Genomic DNA, 25,707 nt, shown 5'->3' on the forward strand with positions numbered 1-25,707 from the left:
GTTCCCTGGACCCTCAACAACCTATAGTTCCCAGAATTCCTTGGAGGAAGTCATGCCCTTTAAATGCACTTTAAATATATGGTGTGTGCACAGACAAATTAAGGGAGAAATATTGTAGGTTCTCAGTTGTCATAAAGTTTAATGGAGCATTAGGTACTAATGATATAGACATTGTGAGAAAAGTAGCCTGGCTACAGAGGAGTTTGACTGCCCTACATCCAGGAAGTTGAAAAACACAGTGGTCATTGAGGCGCCTTTAAACCTTTTTAACATTATTTTTAAATACTGCTTAGAGAAATGCAGTAAAAAAAGTGACAGGCAATCCTTAAGTTTAGCGCAGGGTTACTTCCTGTTGAGGAAACAGTGTTATGGATTAAGGTCAGCCTCCTACTTCCAAAATGTAGCGGTAGATGAAAAGTTGGGAGGTGATCACCACCCAAATTTATAGACTTTTGCAATTCAGTTTAAGCATAGGCCTTGGAGAAAGACCAGAACCTGCTCATAAATCCCGCCTGACTTCCATAGATTGAAGCAGGATTTAACACATAACACATTACAGTGGAAAACTTTACAGTTGCCCTGGTCAGTTCATTTAAGACTCATTTAAAGCCCTAACCATGTATTAAGTGAACATCCTTGAGTACCATTGAATTGCGTCTGTCTCCACCCATGCAGCCCACACCAACGTCTCCCTAGTAATATAGTGCTGCAGAAAGAGGCTGTTGGAATATTTTTGTATTGTTTGGGGGAACAGGAAATGCCATAATATACCACTTGTTTTTTAAACACCTGAGATATGGCATCATTACATTAGTACCCCGTCCTTTCACCCAGTTGTACCCATATATGGCAGCCAATGCAGGTGATTGACTAGAGAATTTAAGCTTTCATTTGTTTCTCAAATACATGAGCATCTCCATTTCTCTACATGAATATTGGCAGCTTACCATATTTTTCCGTCTATAAGACGCCCCCATGTATAAGATGACCCCTATTTTTTTAAACCCGAAATTAAGAAATTAAGTTGTTTAGCTTGGGGGGGGGAGAGGTCACTTCCGCCAATCACTCACCTGCCTGCCCACCACTGCTGATCGCTTGCCTCAGCCACTGCCAATCGCACACCTTGCCGCAGCCGCCAATTGTCTGCCCATTCACCGCCACCAACAGCCCACCTGCCCACTTGCCGCAGCTGCCAATTGCCTGCCAGAGCCAATCGCCAGCAAGCCCTGCTGCAGCCACCAGTCACCCGTCCAATCGCCGCTGCCAATCTCCGGCTTGCTGCTGCCATTAATTGCACGTCCCCCTCTGCATTCAATATCTGTGTATAAGACGACACCCAATTTTTGCCTATTTTTTAAAACAAAAAGCATCATTGTATACATGGAAAAATACGGTAATTTGTCAACTGCCTTCAGGTAATGTGAGGAGTAAGCTCTGCTCTTTGGTGTGTACATCTCTGGCAACCCATTCACACATGCAGGTAGATGCTGATTAGTGCAGGCATCCACCACACATGTGTACCAACCTGTTGATTAAAATCTGTTCTTTTCCACCTGAGGAGTGTGCCAGCAAAACTGGTCTTTTCAGTGAGGGGTGGGCACTTCCTCATTGCTTGTTTAATCTGTTACTGAATTCAGAAGTACTTTCTTTCTTATCCTAATGAGCGTATTTAGATAAGCAGGAACTGTAAATCTGACAGCTTTAGAAGATAACACTTATTGTTTCATCCTGCAGTACAGTTTCAGTCATATCTGCCAGTTTGAAGCTAATATTCTTGTTTACCAAAACTGCATGCTGCATCGTAGTCCATCAGAATCTTCCTTTATTGTGAATCCCCAGGAGTCATTTATGTTTTATAATGGGGTAAAATTGATTCTCAGAATGTTTGATAAAAGAATAAGATGCTGAGCAATGAATTATAAGAATTTCGTAGGATATGGTTGGGTAGAGTTTGCATGTTTTCAGGGGAAAGTATGATAACAACAGCCTAAAAGTATTCTAAGAAATAACTATTCCAAAAAGTAACTGATTTTACTGAGAGAGAGATCTGAAATTTTATTTGTGGAAGACAAGTATATTCATTATTGTTATTAGCAGTATTAGTATTATTAATAATAATTCAGTTTATATTCCCTTTCCCTCTCCAAGGAACCCAGGGCAATAAACACAAACTTAAAGCAATGTCATCAGAAAAATTCTAAAAACAGTTTAAAACAATCATATTCTTTCGCACAATTATTTCAGGAACAGTATCTTCCTACCATCAAATACCTGGGTAAATTAGAAAGTTTTAAAATGCCTCCTGAAAGCCAATAATGAAGGAGACAGATGAACCCCACCAGGGAGGGCATTACCACAAGTGAGGACCCACCACTGAGAAGGCCCAATCACAGGTCAATGGCAACCAGGTAGTGCAGCAGCTGGGAGATGCTGACAAGGCCTCACTTGCCAATTGCAGGGCTTGAGACGGTTGATATGGTTTCTGGTCACAATCGTTCCATGCAACCCCCAATCCAGAGGCAGTATGCCTGTGTGAATACTAGCTTCTGTGGGAAATGATAAAACTTGAAAGTGTATATGGCAAGAGATTTGCCCTGAATCCTTAGTATGCAGTTATGTGCAATTAGATTATCTAAATTCACCATGATTTCAGTTCTTAATGGTTCCATTGTGTCCTCTGAACCATTTATGTGCCCTCAAGTAAAGGGGACCCTTGATAAGACTGTTAAATCCAGGGTCTAAGCTTACGTAGCTATACCACTGTCTAAACCAACATTGCCTTTATCTTGTTACCTATACCTTTATCTGCATGTTTTCTTCCCTCCCCCCAAATTATCCAATTTGGGTAGGTCAAAAAAGTTCCAGTCCTTCATTGAAAGCTGCCTGGTAAAGAATCATGGCCAGAGGCCAACCACTGAACAGTTGATGAAGCATCCATTCATTCGAGACCAGCCTAATGAAAGGCAGGTTCGCATCCAGCTCAAGGACCATATTGACAGGACTAAGAAAAAACGTGGAGAGAAAGGTAAGCAGAGAAGGTTATTCCAGAACCTAAGCTTTTGGAAATGAGAAGATCGTTGTGTTGGTCCATAAAAGTGGTTGCCTGTTTCTGTTGATAACAGATTTTTCACGTTTTCCATATGGAAGATGAAGAAATGTGAGAAAATGAGGTGTATCCCGGCACTCAGCACCATCTTCACAGTTTGTTTTCTTCAGGGTCATCCTTAACAGATGTTACTGCTGAAACTCGGTATTTCAGATGAAAATGAGCCCTTCCTTGGAATTAACAAAAATAAAGAGTTCAGAGATACATTAATGGAAGAGAGAATGGAGGGATTCCCAAATGTAATGGAAGATAAGAGAAGAGTCATACTCCCCTAGGACCGATGAGAGATGAAAAAGGCACCTACATATTTGCTCAGCAGCAAATAAATACTCTGTGGTCATTGAGGAGCAGTAGGGAGATACAACTTGGGCTGCCACCTGTCCAGGTTTAAGCGGACACAACTGTGTTGATTTTATTGGGGTTTCAACCAGGCCAGGGTATTTTCTACTTCATGTTTAGGCAGTAGGGACACAACAGTATATTTAAACAGGAATGGAGACACATGCTAAAATGTAGGCTATCTTTTTAAGTTCGTGTGGACAAGCCATGAAATTATCTGGTAATTTGTTATGCTATATTGCATTGCAAAAGCACTCTGAATATTTCAGAGAAGCAAACAGAAACAAAACAAGCTGCCAGACTTGTTACGCCGTACTGTTTAATGCAATAATATTTATTAATGGCTTGGGGTTTCTCAAAGAATAGATTTGATACTGATTGAATGCTGATTGAATAGGCTCATAAAATGAGGAGCTATTTGCAGAAGAAACTTGCTCAATTAATGCATTTCCAACCTACTTACTTCAAAATGTGAATTTATTGATTTTCTATGATGCCAGTAAGACGTTCTATAAAATATTTTGAATTAACACATCACTGGCCTGGTTCACATGTCATATTAAACCACAGCTTAAAACAAACTACGGATTAATGTGAACAAGAAGCCTGCTCCTCCCCTGGTCCTGCTGTACTGCAGACAAAGCAAGCAACAATCTGGCTTGTCATGTAGTCTGAATCCGCGACACAACGAGCCAAACACTGACTTGCTTTGTCTGTGGCACAGCAGAAGCAGGGAGGATTGGCCTAGCAATATTTGAGCATTGTGCTCTGACATGCTGTTCTTTCACATTAAACCACGGCTTGTTTTAAATTGTGAACTGGGGCACTATTTCTTTGGCTTTGCCATTTCATCATTATTAATTTTTTAGGTGCAAGCATATTAGGGCTGAAGTTATGGGGGAAAGGATAGGGGTCCTTAAAGAAATTCACAAGCCTCAACCCTTCACTTACTCCAACTTTTGGCAAATCATAGCATCCCCTCCTCTTGCTGTATTCTAAAAACAAAAGCTGCAGAAGAGCAGGCTGCCTCCAGCCCCTGTGTACCTGTTGTAGATCATTTTATCAGCTCAATCAAAAGCAGATTCTAGTATAGTGTTAGGGTGTGTTTTGTCTTGAAATGGAGGTTATACCCTAGAATGACAAGTAATTTAATAAATGCAGCTCATTCTTCCATTGATTTTGTTTGCTATTATATTCTACATCTGGTTTCCTTTCCAGTGTCATAGGAAATGCAGGATAACATCTTAATGGACCGTTTATGTAGACTGGCTAGAAGGAAATGTCAGTGTTATACTGTGGTACCTTCGGTTGCGGACGGGATCTGTTCCAGAGCTCTGGTCGGATCCCGAGGTTTCCGCAACCAGAGGGACTGCTTCTGCGCATGGTGTAGTGGTTAAGAGTGGTGGACTTGTAATCTGGCGAACCAGGTTTGCTTCCCCGCTCCTCCACATGCAGCTGCTAGTCACACTCCTTTGAAGTCTCTTAGCCCCACTCACCTCAGAGTGTTTGTTGTGGGGGAAGATGGGAAAGGAGATTGTTAACCACTTTGAGACTCCTTAAGGGGAGTGTAAGGCAGGATATATCAAGTCCAAACTACTCCTCCTCTTCTTCTTCTTCTTCTTCTTCTTCTTCTGTGCATGCATGTGCGGTAAAACACTTCTGGGTTTGCCGCTTTCGCAACTCGAAGTTTACATTACCCAATGGTAACAAAAGCCGAGCTGCTACTATATTATGGTCATAAGAAACTGCTTTATACTGGACCTCTTTCCTTAACAGGATTGCTGTAAAGATATCAGTAAAATAATATATGTGATATGTAATAAATAATAATAAATGTAAAGTATTATTATTTATTGGAGATTGAACCCAGAACCCTTTGCATCCATAACAAAGTTTCAAGTCACATTACATCTTATTTCAGTCCTATTCCTTATAGGCTGTTAAGATGTCATAGGTATATTCAGTATACATACAGTTGAGGGTCTGTTTGGGTTTTCCCATGATTCCTAGTCCCAGCAAGATGGATTTTGTGTGTAATTCAGGCCCAAATGGTGGGGTTGCCCATTAACTTTATGCAACTGGTCGTTACAATACATAGTCAGGGGTTCTGAACAGATTATAATATGTCGTCATGAAAAACGTAAGAAGGATCTCACCCCTTAACTTGCCTCAAGAGCATGAATTCAGTATATTCCTTTGGTTTGCATACTCAACTAAACAGGGCCTGATCATGGAAGGTGGAATGTTTTGAATGCAATCTTCTTAGCAAGGTTTTTTTTTAATCTTTGGTAAAATACAAACTTGTGGGTAGGTTGTGAGGTGTGAAGCCAATTCTTTAAACCATATTGATTCCCCGCCCCTCAGCGCCACAAGTTAAAATGAAAAAGTTTTCTGTTCTCACACCAGAGCCCAGGGGCCTTCATCTAGCAGGGGGAAAAAATGAATGATTTCTGTAAAGGATGCTGACATTCAATTATGTTCCTAGATGAGACTGAATACGAATATAGTGGAAGTGAAGAGGAAGAGGAGGAAAACGACTCTGGAGAACCCAGGTAATGAATAAATTGTTCTTTTCTGACTCTGTGTGCTTAAGACCAGTGGAGTTTAATAGAAAGTTGTGTAGGGCCAGAGTGGGAAGAGACAGAGAAGATACATTGCCCTCAAAAATTGTGGCAGAGTGGGCAGCGCTCCCTAAAATTAGATTACTGCTTGAAAGCGATTCCTTCCTCTTGACTCTCACTCCTCCTATTCCTGACTCAGGTCTGCTATACCAACAAACATCTGGGCATGCTAAGAACCTGAAGGTGCTTCAAGATTGCTGCTAGTTTGAGGGTGGGATTCAGTCGCATACAAGCAAATTCAGGTTATGCGGTTAAAGTGGATTTGTCGCTCTTGCACAACAAACCTGCTCGGACTTTTGTTGTAAGGAAAATGATTGGGAAAAGCACTAGATAGCAATTGCTTTACATGGTGGCATGCATAACCACTGCACAAACAAATCAGAATGAATGCTCCATAAACAGCCAGTGCGATGTAACCTCCTTGAAAATAATTTACAGAAGATACTAGAGCACATCTGTCTGGTCCCATTTAGAAGTTAAGCGGTAAAACATTTTCTGGACTGTACCACTTAAGCCTATGTGTGGATGCTTGTGAATTCCAGTGTTGGAAATGTTTTGTACAAACTTCAATCCGTGAAAGGCTGGTCTGAATCCTTTGCTGTCTGATATTCTAGCTTTCTACCTGTGAGAAAGATTTTTGCATGGAAGCACTCAACTATGCGAATTGCTGTCTGAAGTGGTACATTGCAGGAAAAGTGTTATCGCTTGAGACCACCACTTACAGTACCTGGGCTTAGGACTGCGCATAGGGAGCCTTGACAATCAGGACTGCAGTTGTGGCTATGCAGATATAAATAAGAGGATGCCAGCCTCTGTGGTCTCTGTAAAGTGTGTGACACAGCTGTGGAAGTACAGGGTTCTCAGAATACTCTCCAAATTAATTGACAGTGTTTTAGAAATTTGTGTTTAAAAGTGAGCTACTGAACACCTCACAGGACCCAATTACTACTGCCCTGGCAGACTTAAATTTGCTTGTTTCTCACACTCCTGCTTCCGCTACATGATGCTGTGCTTGGTAGGGCTGGGCGATACCAGCTTTCCAACAGCGTGATGTATCACCAGCCAAACATCGCGGCTTGGTGATTTACTGCAATGTTGAAAAAAACAAGCTGCATTGGCCTCTGCCCACAAGGCACCTGGTGAAACTGCCCCAGCTCTCACCTCAGGAACTGAGGCAGTTTCACCCAGATGTTCGCGGGCTGGGACAACACAGCTTGCTTGCGCAGCTCAGCTGGGGAGGGGGAACCTTCCCCCTCCCCAGCTGAGACAGTCCCAGTGTTTCTCCTGCTCACAGGTGACTAGGCAGAGCATCAGGGCTCCTTTAACCGCTCGCTGTGGGGAGCGCCAAACGCACTCCCCTCAGCTGAGCAGTTTCACTAAGCCCCACCCACCCGGCTCATGGGAGGCAGTGGGGCTCCTTTATCTGCTCAGCTGAGGTGCACACTCCTCAGTTGAGCAGTTTAAAGATGCAGAGGGAGGAACAAACTGTATCGGGAGCTAGTTTCTCCTTCTGCATCATATGAGGGCAGAGTGCGATGGCGGTTTCATTCAGCAATATATCGTTGGTGAAACTGCCACTGCTCCTGAGTCCCTCTGCTAGCAGCGCTGCTGGAGGAAGAAACTCTTTACTCCCTCCAGTGGATGCTGCCAGCAGAGGGACTCAGGAGTGGGGGCAGTTTCACCAGTGATATACCAGTGAGTGAAGCCGACATCGTGGTCTGCTCCTCATACCGGTCCTGGGCTTGACTCTCCATGTTTTGTATTTCAAACACAAAATTTCCTTGGGGAATAAAATGGTGGAAATGAAACATCATGATGGTTGTTTCCTTAATGTTGGTTCAGTGATTTACCGCTGAGCAGAGGCTGCAGCATTTCCCTTAGAGAAGAAGGGGTTATTTCCCCTCTGCTTACATAAAGCCAAGATGGTCATGCACAGTAGATTGATTTTATATTGGGGGGGTGAGTCCTAGAGATGGCGGGAGGCAGATTTCTGCCATTCAAGAACCTCTGTTAGTAGTTGATTCAAACAGTTCAAGAACCACCAGTGTTGTTGAATGCAGATGTGCCCCTGGAATGACATGCCTTTGTCTTTCCCTGTGAAGCTCTATCCTAAACCTTCCTGGAGAGTCAACATTAAGACGGGATTTTCTGAGGCTTCAGCTCGCAAACAAGGAGCGCTCAGAAGCCCTTCGTCGGCAGCAGCTGGAGCAGCAGCAACGTGAGAACGAGGAACACAAGCGGCAGTTGTTGGCAGAGCGGCAAAAGAGGATCGAGGAACAGAAAGAACAGAGACGGCGGTTGGAAGAGGTACTAAATGCGCCTTTGCATGTAGGGCTTTCTAAGAGGCCTCAAAGGCTTCCAGTTTGGGTAATTGCAGGGAAGTGGGCAAATATGTGTTCTCAGCTGTTGGATGCTGGTAGATTTTATGTATCCGCACAAACAAACCCGAGTTCTGAGCTTGGAATAGCAAAGGAAGGACCATATAGATGCATAGGTGCTGCAGCAGATGGTGAGGAAGTAGCAGGCATGCCACAAGTTGGATGCAATTTAATAAAGGGCAAGGGCTTGTATTTATCATCATGATGGCTTTAGAAGTTTATTTTTTAAGCTGTGGCTGCCGCACTGTAACTATCTGGGCTGTAATTTATTACGTTCATAAACAATTCACAGGCATCAGGGAAAAATTAATATGGCTGCCATAGCCACAAATTCAGCTGCTCAAGCCCAGTTCTTCCGGCAATGAAGGAAAACTGAAGCAGAGACACAGCGGCAGTGGCCCCAATATCCATCCAAGCATTACTCAGTGTAGACACACTGAAATGAATGGACATGACTAAGTCAGGTCCATTCATTTCAATGGCTCTACTGTGAGTAAATACCACACATAAATTGAACACCATCCATGAATTCTAAGTATTTAACATGGACCATGTTTCTGTCCATCCCATTACTATCTAGTCACAGTACTCTTTATTTCCATATCATTCCCAGTCTAATAAAGCCTGCACAGAGAATACTGTCTGTCCCACTTGCTTGTAAATTAGGCCTCTTTAACTGAATCAAGTGAGCTCTTTGTTCTCTTGAGTGAAGGACAGTCTGACAAAGAGTGGCCCATTTGTGGTTACCTTTGTGATGTCCTCATAGCCACTCATATTGAAGTCATCCCATCCCATTAAAAAAAAAGACAATTAGCTATCTGTGCCAAGAGGTCACTGGACAAAGACTTCGAACAAATGGGCTTTCCTGTTACATGGAACCAGTCATTTCGCCCATTATATTCGGTCAAAGTCGCCTTTTGCTCTCTGGGTTTCTAGGCAATGAACAATGAAGCCTGAGGCGAGTAATTTAAACGTGAAAGAATTTCAAGCAGCTGATTTTGTGCTACTTGAGGAAAAGTGAATAGTTCTTTTCCGTGGCTGCTATTATTCAAGGCTAAAAAGAGAAGGCAAAGCATATCTCAAGACAGCAGCATTGTTCAGCCTGGTAAATATATGAGGGCTGTTTCACATAGTACTTTGTATTGCCATGATGTTGACCATGACCTACAATAATACACAACATTTCCCGTTCACTCATGGGTCTTCAGCTTTCTGTTCACAGTAGGTAGCCCCTTGGTTCAGGACCCCATATTCCATTTTGAAACTCGGGACAACTTGGATGCAGTTCATTTTTTTTAAAAAAAATCTGTTTTTTATCCAAGGCTCTCAGAGCAGCTTACAAACAACAACAGAAAGCAACAATCCCTGCAATAAAAACAAAACCATCATCCGTGCAATGAGAGAGTTAAAATTGGCTGCCTTGAGAAACACAAACACAGTTTGCTAATTCAGAAAAGCCTTGCTTAAAGATCCTTGAAACTTGGTATTGTTTCTTACCATTCTTTAAAACATGAACCGTGATCAGCCAGAACCACCAATTAAAAAGTCATATACAATACATTGGTGTGTTTTTTTAAAAAAATAAAAATCACACACACGACCACTTTCCCACAAGATGTAATTGGGAAATATTGATAGATGCTTGTGTAAAAACAAATGTTTTACAACGCCTTTTTTTAAAAAAAGAATGTGATGTCCTGGCCAGTTTTGAAACTCCACTGTTTAGTGTAATATTGCCTAGCCACTAAGGAGTCAGAAACCCCAAATGTACTTGCTTACAGGGTTACAAGGCCTTCAGGGTTAAGATCAAGGTGGTTGCGGTGGGCAATAAATTTTATAAGACCTCCTTTGCCAGCTATACTGGCCTTCTGGATTCAGGAAGTGTTTGAAACAGCATTTAAAATATGATCCTCAACCTGTGATGTTATAGTTTTTTTCTATCACTCTTTGTTATGGAGTTTAATCTGAGGATTGTTTTTATAGTTTAAAATGTTGGGGTTTTTTGTGCTGTATTGTGACTTGTATTGTGCTAGCTGCCTTGAGTTCCTCAGCATGTAGGCAGGATATAAATTTTTAAAAATTAATACGTTCAAATATTGACCCACAGTAGTGCAAAGAGAAAAGAGATAATGTGTTGCAGGCCGCACAGCAAATGGGGTAAGAAGAAAACAGCGAGTTAAAATGGAGAAACGCTTTCCCATAGCAAATGTAGTGATACACCCTTCTTGAGTGAGTAAAAATATATGTAAAAGTGGCCCTCAGGATGATAGGGTTTATGCAGCTCTGATCTACTACAAGGAAATCTGGTCCTGCCATTGCAATTGGATGCGTCTGCCTCCAAAAAAGAGCAGGCGATCCGGAACAACCGGGGGATGGAAGAGGAGATGGGATTAGCTGCCGTCTTGTAATAACACAGCGCTCACTGGCTGTCACGTAGTCAAATGCTCTTTTATGCTGAAGCAAATAATAATAGCCTTTCTCTCTGCCTGTCTTCCCCCAAGAGGTTTTCATTTGTGAGCTTCATGGCCTTCTGCTTAACAATTTCTTGGTCATTATAGGGGACTTAAGGAGCTGTGGGCACTCTAGCTTGCTTGATGGGGCCTGAGGCTCCTTATACCCCTGAGAGCGCCACACATCTTATCCTCATATTCTCCCCACCCATGGCTTAAAGTAGGCTTGGCAACTGGCAGTCTGCAGACTGCATTCCACCACTGTCCTGGGTTTCTGTGGCTTTCCTTTGCTTCCTTTACCTCCAGGCTGGAAGCAGCTGGCGTGAGTGTCTTTGCCTGCGGCACTGAAAGAAAAAATCCAAAACAATGTGGTGTGTGCATGATGCTGGGAAATTAATGCTTATGCTCCAGATGATTGGAAAAGTCACCCAAAGCGACTGCTTTCACAGCTTCCTTCTCAGGCAATGCAGCGCTTTTGAATTCTAAATGTCAAACAGCACCAGATTAATCCAAGCTTCAAGTAGGGAGACAGCGGATAGAGGGCTTTGTGAGTTTCAGGTGTGCTTTAAATGAGGGCTTTCTAGTTCAGACCAGCCCCGTAGATCACAATAATCATTTCTGGATGGACACCCTGGCTTATGCCTTCTCGGTATTGAAAATTGCTGCAGACACCCTAAAAACAATTCATGCTGCATTTTAGCAAATCAGATTGTTACCTAGCCCAGAACCATAGCACCTTAAAGCTGTTTATATTGCGATAAATGCACAGCCATTGCTCATTTCTTACAAAGAATTCAGATTGCTTTCCTCAAGGAAGCCCTTTTATGGTATATGGCAGCTTTTATGCAATCACGCCACAACATATTGTTGTGTAAGTATTATTCTTTCCCCAGCTAGTGATTGAGAGCACTGTCTAGACGCTTTCTTGCCGAGGGTCACGAATACCTGTTGCCTACTGTCCGTGCATCACTTGGTGGCTGATGACAGGCAAGCCATGTCCAGCTTCAGGTGACATTCAGGCAGAGGTCAACTGCTGAGACTTAACAGGGGCAGTTCCAGAATCACATCATTACAGGAGATTGAAGTCCAAATAGAGGACTTCAAGAAGTCTAAACACAGGGGCAACCTGAGAAGCAAGGCTTTTAAACCTGAGTTTTCAAAGCCCCACCCACAGTACAGCTGCAAGCCATCCATGCTTCTTGCATATTTGCTCTACTTGCAAGGAATCCTTGTTTCTCAGGTGAGCTGTTTGGCTTCTAGCAGCTGACTGAGGCTGCACCTATAGGCACCTGTGCTTGCGTGGTCTCAGTGGCCACTTCTGATTCCAGAAAGGGGTACCTGTGTCAGGAAGGGAAGACTGCAATTCTATTTTGCCCGAGGCTCATGGAACCCCCTGGCCTTCCTCCTTGTCCCTCAAAACAGGCTGTTGCTCTGTGACATTTGCAGGTTGTCCTACAAGGAGAATTCCTTGAGCTTGGCCATAGCACCATAATTCAAGCATCTGGGCTGCAAGGAGTGGACTCTCAGGAGAAGTGGAAATGACTAGCCTAAGGCAAAATCTGGATTCACCATTTGGTGCCATTTGTTCCCCATCACCTTCTCCTCTGCTCTGTCTTGAGGCTTAGGTGGGCTGGCTGCCAAGCTTTAGCTGACCAAAGTGCTTCTCAAGACTATACCTTATGAACTAGTCATCTTCAATTCCCATACAAGTTTACTACCAGGCTGGATAGAGCAAAAACATTCCCCTGCTTTTTGAACAGGTGGAACTAGATGCTGACTGTCCCAGTCAGGTGATTTCACCAAGGATCTGTGAGTCTCTAAATATTTACAAAATTTGTCAGGGAATAAATGTAAAGCTTCTGGTCACCAGCTTTCAGGTGCTCGTTGTTTACATATAATAGGAAACCTCTGATGACTTAAAACTGATAAAGAGTTTGGTGTGCCTGGAAAAGCTTGATTACAGCATTTTTAAAAACTAGTTATCTCCCACCCCCATGCTTTATATCATCTGGCTCCATGCTTCTAGAAACCCTGAGAGAGCTGTCTCAAACTCTGCTTTCAAAGAGTGCAGGGCTTCTTCCTAATGTGATAAGTTACCCCTTAATAAAGTCATGGAGGGAGCCAATATCCTGATGCTCACAGCTGGTGATAAAACCTGATGTCGTCTTCCAGCAGGCAGTACAGTCAGCAGAAGAATGGGGTGGATTGGTTCCATGGCAATGCATAAGAGTGCTTCACTTGAGGCATCATCCATGAAAAAGTGGTCCGTGGTCCTCAGGTGTTGTTAGCCTCTGAACTCCCATCAGCCACAGCCAGCGCGACCAATGGATGGGATTGATAGGAGTTGTAGTCCAGCAATATCTGAAGGGCCACCGGTTCCTCTTTGTGGCTTAAGGTCTCTGAGCAACATTATCATGCATCTTGCTCATATATATTCCCCAGCTCACATGAATTTGTTGAAGAGAAGCAAAAAGACATCCAGACCCAAAGTTGCTGGCTTAGCATCCGGTAGTATATCTTGCCCTTTCAGCTGGTGTTTTTAGCATCAGCAAATGTCTCCTCCAGGAAGCTGGTGGTTTTCTAAAGAGGCTGAATCTGAGCATGACAGTGAAAGGGTCCCAGTCAGATGAATAATTTGACAGTCTGGTTGCAGTTGTCTGAAAGCTCTGTAAGTAGTAAATAATTTTCACAAGAGCAGCTCTTCCAGAGTGGATGAAGGAGTGCTTGCAGATTTCACGTTTGTGGCATGCAAGATAGGAAGGGCTGGAACTGAGCAAGTGCAGAGAGAATTGCAGAGGACTGAAAAAATGGAAGCCTGAAGGAAGAGAAGGTATTTCCTAGTGCAAAGACTATTGAAATAGAAAACTATGCACTGGTCTATGGCTACGTTCCAACAAATCTAATATGTGTGCATGAAGGAAGGATGCACACAGCAGAGAATTCCTTTGAGGATTTCCCTCTCCATTTCTGAAGGAAAAACCTCTTTATGCGTACATTTTAATATATTAATTGTAAAATGGGTTGCTTTTTCAGCATATGGTGACTATCTCAAAGAAAAGGTCAGCATTCAAGGTTTCCAGCCCCCACACCCCTCCTCAAATGTTATTTCTACATTGATCTTGGCAACCCTCTGGAAGTACTCAAGAGACCACTGATAATCCTCAGGTCACAGTTTAACCATCTATGCAGTATAAAGTAAATTAGGTTGAGCTAAAACTGGCTAGCCCATTTAGTGGACAATTTCTTTCCTATGAATAAATTCTATCTCACATATATATATATTTCCACATCTGAAGTCCTGCTTCATCTGCACAGTAAGGAAAAGCAGGGCCTACTTAGTGATGGTGCCATCTCTGTCTTATTTTAACTCCCATGATGTGTCCATGTAGTTGAACAGATTTGGTGTCACTGAGGACAAACACACCTAACTCAGCACTGCTCTCCTTCTGAATTAGATGTGTTTGGCCTCATTGTCTCCCATGGAACCAAATTTACTGTCTCTGCCTCATTGTTACTAGGAAGGAGTGCTATTTTTAAACAAATAGTGACTGCAGAACTCAACCTAGTGCGAAAAAGGAAGGTCTTTTTGGAAAACAGCAGCAAACCAGTACCAAAATAATGGAATAGTTTTGAGGTCTTTTACCAAAAGGTTTGGAAATGCTTGTTCCCAGTTTTTTAGCTTGGTCCCCCCAAAATAGTTTTGAAAATCGTACTAAGAATACGTGGAAATAAGATTTATGGAAACTGACTTAAATTTCTTGGGTTCAACTATCCCTGTTCTATATAGTTCTATGCAGGGAATTGAGTATCCATGCACTGATTTTTTTAGTGATTGTCGAATTTTTGTTTTTAAAAAGTCAGATTATATTTTCTTTTGCTCATTGCCATATTCAGTTTCCTAATGCTGCAGCCTTATGTTGCTATAAACACTTACTCCTCTCCATTGGTATGATTTACTACATTAGTTAACATCTCAGTGGGGAATTGCATATCACTGATGTACAGGCAGCCCACACCCCATTAGTTCTATAATGAAAGGTGCATTAAAACAGCAAACATGGTTCCAGAAAGGCAGGAGACGTCCCAGTGCTAGCAGGGGAGGAGCTGGAAACAGCTCCGTTGTTTCCATGAACTTCTGCAGTGAATGATTGAAGCTGTTGCCTATTCAGTTCTTTCTCTGTTTTATTGTTTGTGAGAGTCAGGGCCGGCCGACCCTTTAGGCAAGGTGAGTTGACTGCCTCAGGCAGCAGGATCCACATGGAATGTATTGGCCACTGCTGTGGTGCCAGCGACAGCTGTGACAAGCTCCTTGGAAGGCGAATCTTCCACCTCCTTGGCAGCCCCCATCCCCAATGCCACTTCTACGGTGGCCTCTGTGCAAACAGGAGTAGCTGCTGGTCTCTTCCTACCCTTGCTCCCGATGTAGATCTTTATTCTCCGCTTGTTCCTGAGGTGGATAGCTTCACTTGGCCCTTGTTCCCTGGCAGGGGTGGGGGGGAGGGGAGCACCATTTTGTGGTTTGCCTCAGTTGCCAAAATGTGGTGCCAGTGTGGTGTAGTGGGTAAGAGCAGTAGACTCGTAATCTGGGGAACCAGGTTCGCATCTCTGCTCCTCCACATGCAGCTGCTGGGTGACCTTGGGCTAGTCACACTTCTCACAAGTCTCTCAGCCCCACTCACCTCACAGAGTGTTTGTTGTGGGGGAGGAAGGGAAAGGAGAACGTTAGCCACTTTGAGACTCCTTTGGGTAGGGATAAAGTGGGATATCAAATCTAAGCTCCTCCTCTTCCTCCTCCTCCTCCTCCTCTTCTTCTTCTTGATCTGGCGCTGCTGAGAATATCAGCCTTTGGTGTCTGAGATCATCTCTCCATGATGGGAGCAGGGAAGCAATATATGCTTCTTTGCCCTCAAGTAGTGCAAAAGTGACTTCAGTGCCATTTGGAAAGCATACAGGAAGGAGCACCCTTGGGCCACATAACTCAGTGTCATGTATACTGGCTGGCAACACCTCCAGGGTTTCAGATAGGAGTCTCTCCCTACATGGAGATGTGGGGAAACAGTGCTTCTGCACATGCGGATTAATGTGGTACCTTGGTTTACAACCATAATCCGTTCCAGAGGTCTGGTTGTAAACCAAAACAGGTTGTAACCCAAGGCACACTTTCGCCAATGGGGCCTCCCCCCCCCAATGGGTTGTAATCCCCCCAAAATGGGTTGTAATCCAAAAAAAGGGACACGTGCTTCCAGGTTCGATGTGGTTGTAGTCCAAAACTGTTGTACTCCAAAATGGTTGCAAACCAAGGTACCACTGTATAGGCTCTGCTACTCAACTATGACCCTTCCTTAACCCTTCAAGAATACTGATCAGATTTATACATTGAATTATTAAGCAATTGGTTGCGTAATCATCTGCCTCTTAGTCAATTAATCTTCTAAATTTGAAGATATTTGCATATTACCAAAAAGAGACCTCATCAGGTATCTTTTTTATTTTTAGCAAGCTTACAGTTTAATAAACAAAAGCAGCCTCTCTCACTCTTGCAAGATAAGGCAAATCAGTAATGCATTCCTTTCCATTTCCTATTACAGTAACACATTGAAACCAGAATATTCTCCAAACAGTCAAATGTGCCTTTAACTCTCAGACTCCAAGACTGAAATTGCTTCTTCCACACAATTAATCTAACAGACTAATTAAAGCTGGCAGCCTGAGCAATGATGGATAGGATATGCAGGCTTTGCTAGAGTCTGCTCTCAGGCCATTACATACGCCCATGAAGATCTCAGCAGAGCTATGGGGGTAGCCTTGGTGAGAGGTAGTATTTTCATGAGGGCGCCATATTGTGCAGGCCCCACCATCTGATCCCATAAGAAGATTCCCAGTTCACCAGATTGCAGTTCCTTCTTGCTGCCGCTGCTTGTTGCCATTGTCTGCTGCTTTTCTTGGTAGACAGATTGATAAAGCCCTCCTTACTATCAGGTTGTCCCGTCCCCCCCCAATCTTGCCTTTCTGCTGTTTTACAGAGCTTTCTCTATGTAACTTAAATATATTGAGCTTTAGTTATATCTACTCCGATCTTCATTTATACTGTGTCTAGTTTAAGCCCAGACACAAGAATGGCCAAAGCAGATTCCATGAGATTTTGTTTTGAACAGAGCCCTCCACATTGCAACTCACACTTGAAGAATGCTGTAAACAGCTTCTGGATCTTCTTTGTGGTGGTATTCTGCTCTACGTGGCAGCCGTAAAGGGCAGAGGATTTCAGCACACGATTCCTTTACCTCAAGGACCACCTCTCCCCATATAAACCATCGAAGACTCTGCATTCATTACTGGCTTTATTTACTTATTACATATTTATTCTGCTCTTCCTTCCAAGAGGGAGCCAGTGTGGTGTAGTGGTTAAGAGCGGTGGACTCATAATCTGGTGAACTGGGTTCGCTTCCCCGCTCCTCCACATGCAGCTGCCGGGTGACCTTGGGCCAGTCACACTTCTCTGAAGTCTCTCAGCCTCACTCACCTCACAGAGTGTTTGTTGTGGGGGAGGAAGGGAAAGGAGAATGTTAGCCGCTTTGAGACTCCTTCGGGTAGTGATAAAGTGGAATATCAACTCTTCAAATCCAAGAGTTCAGGATGCACACATGGTGTGGGTGTCCTCTCTTTATCCTCCCATCAGCCTTGTATGTGGGCTGTGTCCAGAGATTGTGCTACGGTCACCCAGAAAACTTTGCGTCTGGTGGGAAGTTTGAATCTGAGTCGTGCTGCTGTAAGCTCAGCCCTCTAACCAAGCATAGGCCCTCCAGGTGTTGTTGGGCTTCATCTCCCTTCATCTCTGGCCATTGGCCATGCTGGCTGGAGGACACTTAAGTTGGCTATCCATGCTCAGACTATTACACAGCAGTGCCTCTCTTAAGAGAGGTGAAGAACACACTGTGGTGTGCTTTTATGTAACTAGAACCGTAAAGCTTGTGCTGTTGGCCCAGGGGTGAAATAACTGGGATCCCTGGAAGTTGTCTGAATAATATTGGTGAGGGCACACTGCTTGACATCAAATGCATTTCTCTTGGGGACAGGGAACTGTTCAGAGCCCTAAATGGAATTGGGTCGCACATGTATTCATATGTAAATATGTGTTCAGATGCAAATTTCACAGCAGCCTGATTAGAATGCACCTTCTGGAACTTGCATAATGAGTGTTTCTTAATGACAGGATCAATCCCTTGGTGTCAAAGAGATACACAATTCTAGATTATTAATTTTTTAAAGGATTTAGCTCTTGCTAAAGCCAAAGCCTTAATTAAAGTTTAAAAAGCAATTCCTATTGGGAAACAAAATGCTCAATCTTAATTGGAGGGGTTCTCTTTGCAGGGGGATAATTAACCTATGAGCAGGGTTAAATTCAGATGGAGTCGCTTTAGTGAATTTACACAACCCAGTTTTTCCATTTTCTCCAGAGTGAGTCCTGGGGAGTTTGCACTATACTTGTGGTCTAGATAGAAGTGGGTCGTCTCGAAATGGGAAGATTTGAAAAGATGTATTAATAGTCCAAGGTGGCATAGCAACTTGAGCCTGGTATGCTAATATAGGCTGACTGTGATGTTGCTTCTTGGAAAAGCAGTGTATAAATCTACCTTCAACGCATTGTTACAGCAGATTGCAGCATATCCTTGCTCAGGTGTGGTTCCCAAATCAACACAGGATTACTAGTGTAAAATGAATGGTGGATAAGTTCTTCAAAAAGTTTAAAAGTTGTTGTGTTACGCTGTCAAACAAAAAAATGAAATCATTGTCAAAACTGTGATCAGAACAACCCACAGGCAAGCTTGGCTCACCAGTGGAGATCATGCTTGGTTCCTCACCAGCTCCTGAGTTGTAATGGTGGCGGCACAATGTAAGTTCTTTGCCACGGAGAATCACATTGGCTCCCTCTCTTTCAATGGCAGAAGAAGATATTTTTACATTGCGCTTTTGACCTAGGTGGAAACTGGTTATTGATGAGATCTTAAGATGTAGTCTTGTTGGTTTTGCTGTTGCTCCTGTTGAATTGCACTATAATTTTTTTTCTGACTGTTGCGTAGTTCATGGTAATAACTCATATTTAATCTGTGTTTTATTTTATTATAATTGATGGCATGATTGTTAGCAGCCTTGAGCGACCTATAGAAATGGAAAGGTGGGCTAGAGTATTTTAGTAAATGATCGAACAGTGCTGAGTCCATCCCCTTAAAAACTCTCTAGGATAAAATTGTTTTCCCCCAACCAGTTTCCTAAAGGCAAGAGGGATGTGGAGTGGCATCTGGGGCAAGGAGTTCCATAATGATGGTGCTACACCAACCCAAGCATGATCTCCAAGCAGCTGATGGTGGAGAAAGATCCATTAACCTCAGCGAGAGAATTTTGATGGGGATGGTTTGAGGACAGCATGTGTTGGGAGCCATTGGATTAATTTTTCCAAACCGCGGCTACTGAGGGCTACTAAGTCTCCCTTAGTAGTTCTAACTTGCATGGCTCGGTTAATTTTACAGTTCCCAAGGGAGTCTAGCTTACCACTGAACTGCTGCTCATTAGAATTCCTTTTTAGCAGTGCCCTGGAGGCTTGTGGCTTCAAATGGCATCCCTCATCAATATTTAAGGCCTGTCATTGCGAACGTGGTAGAAAGAAGCTCACTTTGTGGCTTGGAAGAAGAAAGTGAAATGGTTTTGGAGGGGTAGAGAGACTTTGTCCTGAAGCATCACCTGTGAAGTTGGATAAACAAACCTGATAATGAATTGGTGGTCTTGCTTCCAATGTATAATAGAGCTGTGTTCTGTGAACATAACCTGGTAGGCCCAGGAAAACCAAGGGAAATCAGGACATTGTTTTCACAGAGACACAAAGGAGAAAAATCGAGACAGGAGATGCTAGAAAGTTCAGGAAGAATGATAGTTTCACCCTCAGAGAGCTACTGTTCCCACGATTTTTTGAAGGGGGGGAGCCATCTGCTTTAAATGTGCAGTGGATGTATTTGAAATGTTTGGTGCAGATCTGTCTTCTGTGTCACCAGTTTTAACTCAGGGACTGTGGTGGGAGAGGACAAGCACTTCTCAGTTATCTCGGGAAGATAAAATAATTCCATCTCAATGGAAATGGCTATCACTGATGAAAGAGAAGTGCATGCATTTGTATGTATTTGCATGCATTTGTGTATGTTTACAGTGTGCGTGTGTTTATATGTCTATTCCCTCTCATAGAAATGGCCATAGACATGCAATACAACTGTAACCACAAATCAACAAGCTCAGAAATAAAGGGGAGGTAGGGTTGTGTGTATGAAACTAGCAAGCGGATCAGCCTTGAGCTGTGTTTTGGTCAGTTACATATGATAGTCATCCACGGAACATGAATTTAGCCACGAATTTCCAATTTCCACCCCCAGCTTTGGTTGCAGTAGTATTTCATGTTTACGCCGATTCTTTTCTGCTTGTAATCCAGTTTACACGTCAGCCGTAATCTTCAGGGGTCATCCCTTGCCAGTTGCAGAACCCAGGCAGCCAGCGAAGCCACAGAGCTAATTCTTTTTTAAGTCCTAGAAGAAAATTAGCCATTACTTTGGTTAACAGTCAGTCTGATGTGACCTGACGCGTGACTGCCGTACTAGCTTGGGAGGGAAGTGTTTGGTCCTGATCTTTCACGCTAGACGAGCATATCGAAATTGGCTTTAGCATTTTGAAAAGGCCAAAGAGTTTATTTATATTTTATGCTGCAGATGTGCTATTAAGCGGGAAAGGATAAACACTGTGCGTGGAACCCTCTGGAAATGCATCTGCAGTTTGCTGAACAGCTAAGGACAGAGAGAGCTGCTTTACAGCGATTTCGGAATATTCTTGAGTTTCTAAAGCTTTTCAGATCACCCTATGACCTGAACAGATGGCAGAGAGCTGGAAACTTGATCGCTGGCTTTGCTGTGCTTTTCCGCTGATACCGCTTTATAAATAAACCAGCAAACACTGGCAGGTAGTGCTACAATTCCCACAGTGGATTGTAATCCCCCGTTTTATGTAGCTCTGGGAATTGCAGCTCTGTGAGGGCATAGGAGGTGTGCAAACAATTCTCAGCACCCTTAATAAACTGCCATTCCCAGGATTCTTTGGGATAAGCCATGACTGTTTAAAGTGGCATGATACTGTTTTGAATTTATATGTGCCCTCGGCCTCTGGGAGCACAGCCAGACATGTCACGGAGGTTTGGTGTCAAAGCTAGGCCATGGGCAGCATTCTAGAGTGATTCAGGAGCTGGGAACCTAGAGTCAGGGATCAGAAGGCATATCAGGGGGCAAGACTGTAAAATAAGCCACAAATCTGAAAAGAAGAGGAAGACCAGAATTGGAAGACAGGCCAAAGCTCAGGCAGGGCTGCTTACTCAAGCGAAGTTCCTGTGAAACAGGAAGCCCTTGTGTGCCAAAGAGATACTTGCTCTTTAGGGCAAGAGTCTTAGGTCAGTGCTAGAGGATGTGTGTTTCATGCAGGAGATCCCAGGTTCAGTTTATGGCATTTCCAGGTAGGGCTGAGAGGGACACCTGTCTGAAACCCTGGAGAGTTGCTACAACCATCTGCATTGCAGTCTTGGAATACAATATTTGTAAAAATAGCAAACATTACATATCACCGCACTATATTATGTTAGACCTTTATAAGCTCTTTTACAATTTGGGAGGGGCAAAATGGGAAAGCGACATCTCAGGAACTAATAATATTTATGTTGATGGTTGCGGGGTAATAAAAATAGAAAAACTGCAGAGTCCTTGAGACACTGAGTTCTTGGAACAATGAGCTGTGGCAAATCGGCATGGCAGAAAAATTGACATACTAACTTAAGTTAGTTAAAAGTAAAGCCAATATATCTGATTTTTCTTAAAGCGTGGCAAGATTTTATCTCATATACAAATCAGGGATGTATTTAACACTATCAAAGCTTTTCATCAGATTATAGAAAAGAGATTAAGTTGATGAAGTATAATGGAAATTTCCAGGATGCTAATGGATCTTAAATATACGCTTACCTACCTATATGTTAAAAAGGAAAAAGTGTTTAGAGCATTTTACCTTCCGACAGTAATTACACGATGTAACTCTTTGTTGTTGTTTGTTTTTGTATTCTTTTTGGGTGGGGGAGGGGGAGAAAGAAGGATTCATTCCTGCCAGCTCCAGGTAGGGATGGGAAAAAGTTGTCCTGTGAAACCCTGGAAACCTAATGACAGACATTATAGACAACACCAGAGGACCAGTGATCTAACTCAGTGTAAGGCAAATTCCTATGCTATCACTGACTGACGAAGGCCTCAGATAAGTCCTTCTGGAAATTGTGTTTCTTGAGGCGTCAGCATTGTGTTTAGTTAGGGAAGGGGGATACAAGCGTTGTCAATGTGACAGTGGAATTGTTACCGATAAGGAAGGGTTGCATCCAGAAGGAATTTCCCTTTGCAAGGAATTAAGAGCAGCAGCAATTACAATAGAGGGTTGAAGGTAGCAATGCAGAAAGAGGACAGGCAGAATACTGCAATTCAAGGACGTTGAAGAAGAAGAAGATTTTATTCATATCCTGCCCATCCTGCTGGGTTTCCCCAGCCACTCTGGGTGGCTTACAGCATATCTAAAAACATAATAAAAGATGAGCAAAAAGATGAGCAATTCTCACTTAATAGCATACACCTTAATAGTCGACTACCCTCTGCACTTGCGCCATTAATAACCAGAAAACCAGATGGACATTTGTTCCGATTCAGCAGTAAACCACAGGTTTTCCCAGCGAAAGCAGCAGGGAAAAACCTCTCGGACCCTTCCTAGAAATCGCTGGACAAACGCAAGTGTGGATGATCCCAGAGACTCATTGGCAGAGATAGCCCTGTAAAGCCCTGGCATCTGTCTCTCTGCTTCTGTGTTTCCACAACTACTGCCGTCTGGTGGCCAGTGTGTCATAGTGTCTGCAAAACATAGCTTGTTTATACAGAGGCTGTGGTGATGGTGGGGTTGAAAGTTTTATATATATATATATATATATATATAAAAGCAGATAGAATGACAAGTCTAGATTAATTGCACATGGGGTGTAATTGTTTTGGTCCATGTGAAGAAGAAGAAGAAGAAGAAGAAGAAGAAGAAGAAGAAGAAGAAGAAGAATGATAATGATGATGATGATAATAATAATAATAATAATAATAATAATAATAATAATAATAGAACACTTTTGCAATATGGCTCTCTTCCATAGAGTCAGAACAACATTTGATCTCTTGGGATATGTACCTAAATACTCCTGCAGGTTCTTTTCTCTTTCTCATCATAATTAAGTAAACTGCACAAAAGGTAAGTAGGGCCAAAAGGTAGAAAGGCCAGGTCAGATTATTTGTCTGTGTAGCCCAGAATTGCCTGTTCTGACTGGCAGCAGCTCTCCAGAGACTCACCTTCCCCCACCCCACCCTGTCACTGTAGCCAGAAGTTCCCTACCCTAGGTCTCTAAGATCATCTGCTACCAGACCCTTTTTAAGTGGGAATGCCAGGACCGGAGACCTTCTGTTCATAGACCTTGTGCTCTGCCACTGAACTATAGCCTGTTAGGAGGAAGATTGGAAAAAATTCAAAGTATATTTACAGAAATACTGCAAAATTAATGAATGTTAGAAGAATGTTGGAATGAAGTTATATGGTTTTAGCAGAAATGTTATAAAGAATTAAGCAAAAACTGATTGTTAATGGGCCAAAGTGGAAAATTTAAAGTTAGATTGTGTTAAGATAAATTATAGAACAAAGAATGGAGAAAGATGGAAAGGGTTTGCTGAAATAGCTAATTGAACTAGAATACAAAAAAGGGAGGTGTGAGGAGGTCGATGAAACAAGTAAATGAAAGGTAAAGATATGGAAATATTGGATGTGTATTTAAATGTTTTTGTTTTTCTTGTTGTTTTGATGTAATGTTTTTTTGTTTTTGTTTTTATTTTTGATGTATTGTTTGTTAAATTTTTTATTGTTTCTTTGTTTTATTTTTTTCTTCTTTTTCTGTAACTATTAAACATCTAATGAACTATAGCCTGTTAGGCGGTGGCAAAGAGCTAAATGAGAATGAGCAGAGATTGTGAATACTACCTGGCTGAGATACCTGTACTTCAGTGTTGTGGAAGTCTGGCACTCTTCAAGTTCTACCTCCATGGTCTGAGGCAGCATGGAGATTGTAGGAGGCTAGAATGCTGTTGCACTCATGCTGCTGCTTGTTGGCTTCTCATAAGCATCTGGCTGTCCCACTGTGAGACCAGGACACTGGACTAGATGGGCTTCTTGCTATTCTTACCAGTTTCTCTTGATTTTAATCAGGATAGTGTGGGCAGAGTCTGGGCAAGAATTGAGCTCCTGGGCACTGTCCCTGCAAAGAGACGTCTTACATTTTAGGGCTTTTCTACAGGATGAGAAAACTGGGTCTCCAGCACATTTCAGTAGGGTAATTCCCTTAAAATGCTTACCTGTAGTGGAACACCATGCTCTTCCTTCATGGATCGAACTGGGGTAACCTTGTTTAATCTTCAGCGCTCCAAATATAAGGCAAGAGCCTGGCTTTGCACAGTGGATGAAGTATATAGCTGCTGAGCAAATAGTAAATCAATAACCTGAAAGGTTAACGAAATAGCAGGACAGTAAGAAAGGTATGGAACAGATAGCTTGCTCCTCTTTGCAACGTTTAGTTTTCTTAAAAAAATAACATGAACTATGGGCTCATGAAGTGCCACACTGAAGGTCACGATGTTGCAGCGCTATCTTCACAACAGAAGTGTAGCTTTGTGCGAACCCCAGCAAAACCATGAAATAAAGGTGCAGGCATTGCACTAGAAGCAGATTTTGCTAGAAGGGCAGTAAATCCTTCAAAGTGAAAGGTGAGCATCGCAATAGAAAACCGGTGAAATACTCAACAGTGGAGCGGTGAAAACACGATCAAAATATGGTTGGCGTAATACATTTTTAGCTAAAATGGCATGCAGTGAAAGCCAGCCAGCCAGCTCTGTGTTTCTGATGTTTGCCAGACTGCTTAATGCCACTACTAATGAAGGATTTTACACATCTTCATTTCTCTTTCAAGACACACAGGCCCAATTGTAGACACATCTCATCCATGGCTGCAATCAATACTGAGTATGCTTTGCACCGTGGACCCAAGTGGCATGTAATTATGAGACTGTATTGATTTCCCCGCAAAGAGGTTGCTAGCGTACAAAATAGCAGCTTGACTTTCAAATGACTGGACCAGCAGCCTTTTCTTTCCCTGAGAAAATTAACATGGTTTGGTGAAAGCTCCGAATTCTGTGCAGGGTCTTGAAATCGCATTGTAGCAACACTGTAAGAAGTGGGTCACTCTCCCCTGTTATAAATCTTCACCACTCCTGATTATTTTATGTGCAGCCCATTTGGCTGCCCAGGAAAAATATTTGGGACCCACTCCAGACAGTTGCATGGGGAACTGGCTCTGCCCAGCTGGGCCTCAGTGCCCCTTCCTCGTGCCGAAAGGGAAATTGGAGATACCATATGTCTGCCTTTGGTCCCTTGCATTCATATGTTGGGACGCGGGTGGCGCTGTGGGTTAAAGCCTCAGTGCCTAGGGCTTGCCGATCGAAAGGTCGGTGGTTCGAATCCCCGCGGCGGGGTGCACTCCCGCTGTTCGGTCCCAGCGCCTGCCAACCTAGCAGTTCGAAAGCACCCCTGGGTGCAAGTAGATAAATAGGGACCGCTTACTAGCGGGAAGGTAAACGGCGTTTCCGTGTGCGGCTCTGGCTCGCCAGAGCAGCGATGTCACG

The 25,707-nt window shown here is 43.0% G+C and overlaps 1 protein-coding gene across 10 annotated transcripts in view; it reads left to right on the plus strand.

Annotated features, from left to right (window-relative positions):
- The window catches only part of TNIK (TRAF2 and NCK interacting kinase), a 298,880-nt gene that overhangs the window by 205,807 nt on the left and 67,366 nt on the right, over positions 1-25,707 (plus strand). For all 10 annotated transcript variants that reach the window (XR_014511715.1, XM_083441856.1, XM_083441862.1 and 7 more), the window contains 3 exons: positions 2,850-3,025; positions 5,931-5,997; positions 8,169-8,373. Coding sequence is in view for 9 of the 10 variants with exons in the window: in XM_083441856.1 (XP_083297982.1) it covers positions 2,850-3,025; positions 5,931-5,997; positions 8,169-8,373 (448 nt within the window). In the remaining variant the exon portion in view is untranslated. The remainder of the gene's footprint in view (positions 1-2,849; positions 3,026-5,930; positions 5,998-8,168; positions 8,374-25,707) is intronic.

Source organism: Podarcis tiliguerta (genome assembly GCF_965153285.1).
Source record: "Podarcis tiliguerta genome assembly, chromosome: 5".
Lineage (NCBI taxonomy): Eukaryota > Metazoa > Chordata > Lepidosauria > Squamata > Lacertidae > Podarcis > Podarcis tiliguerta.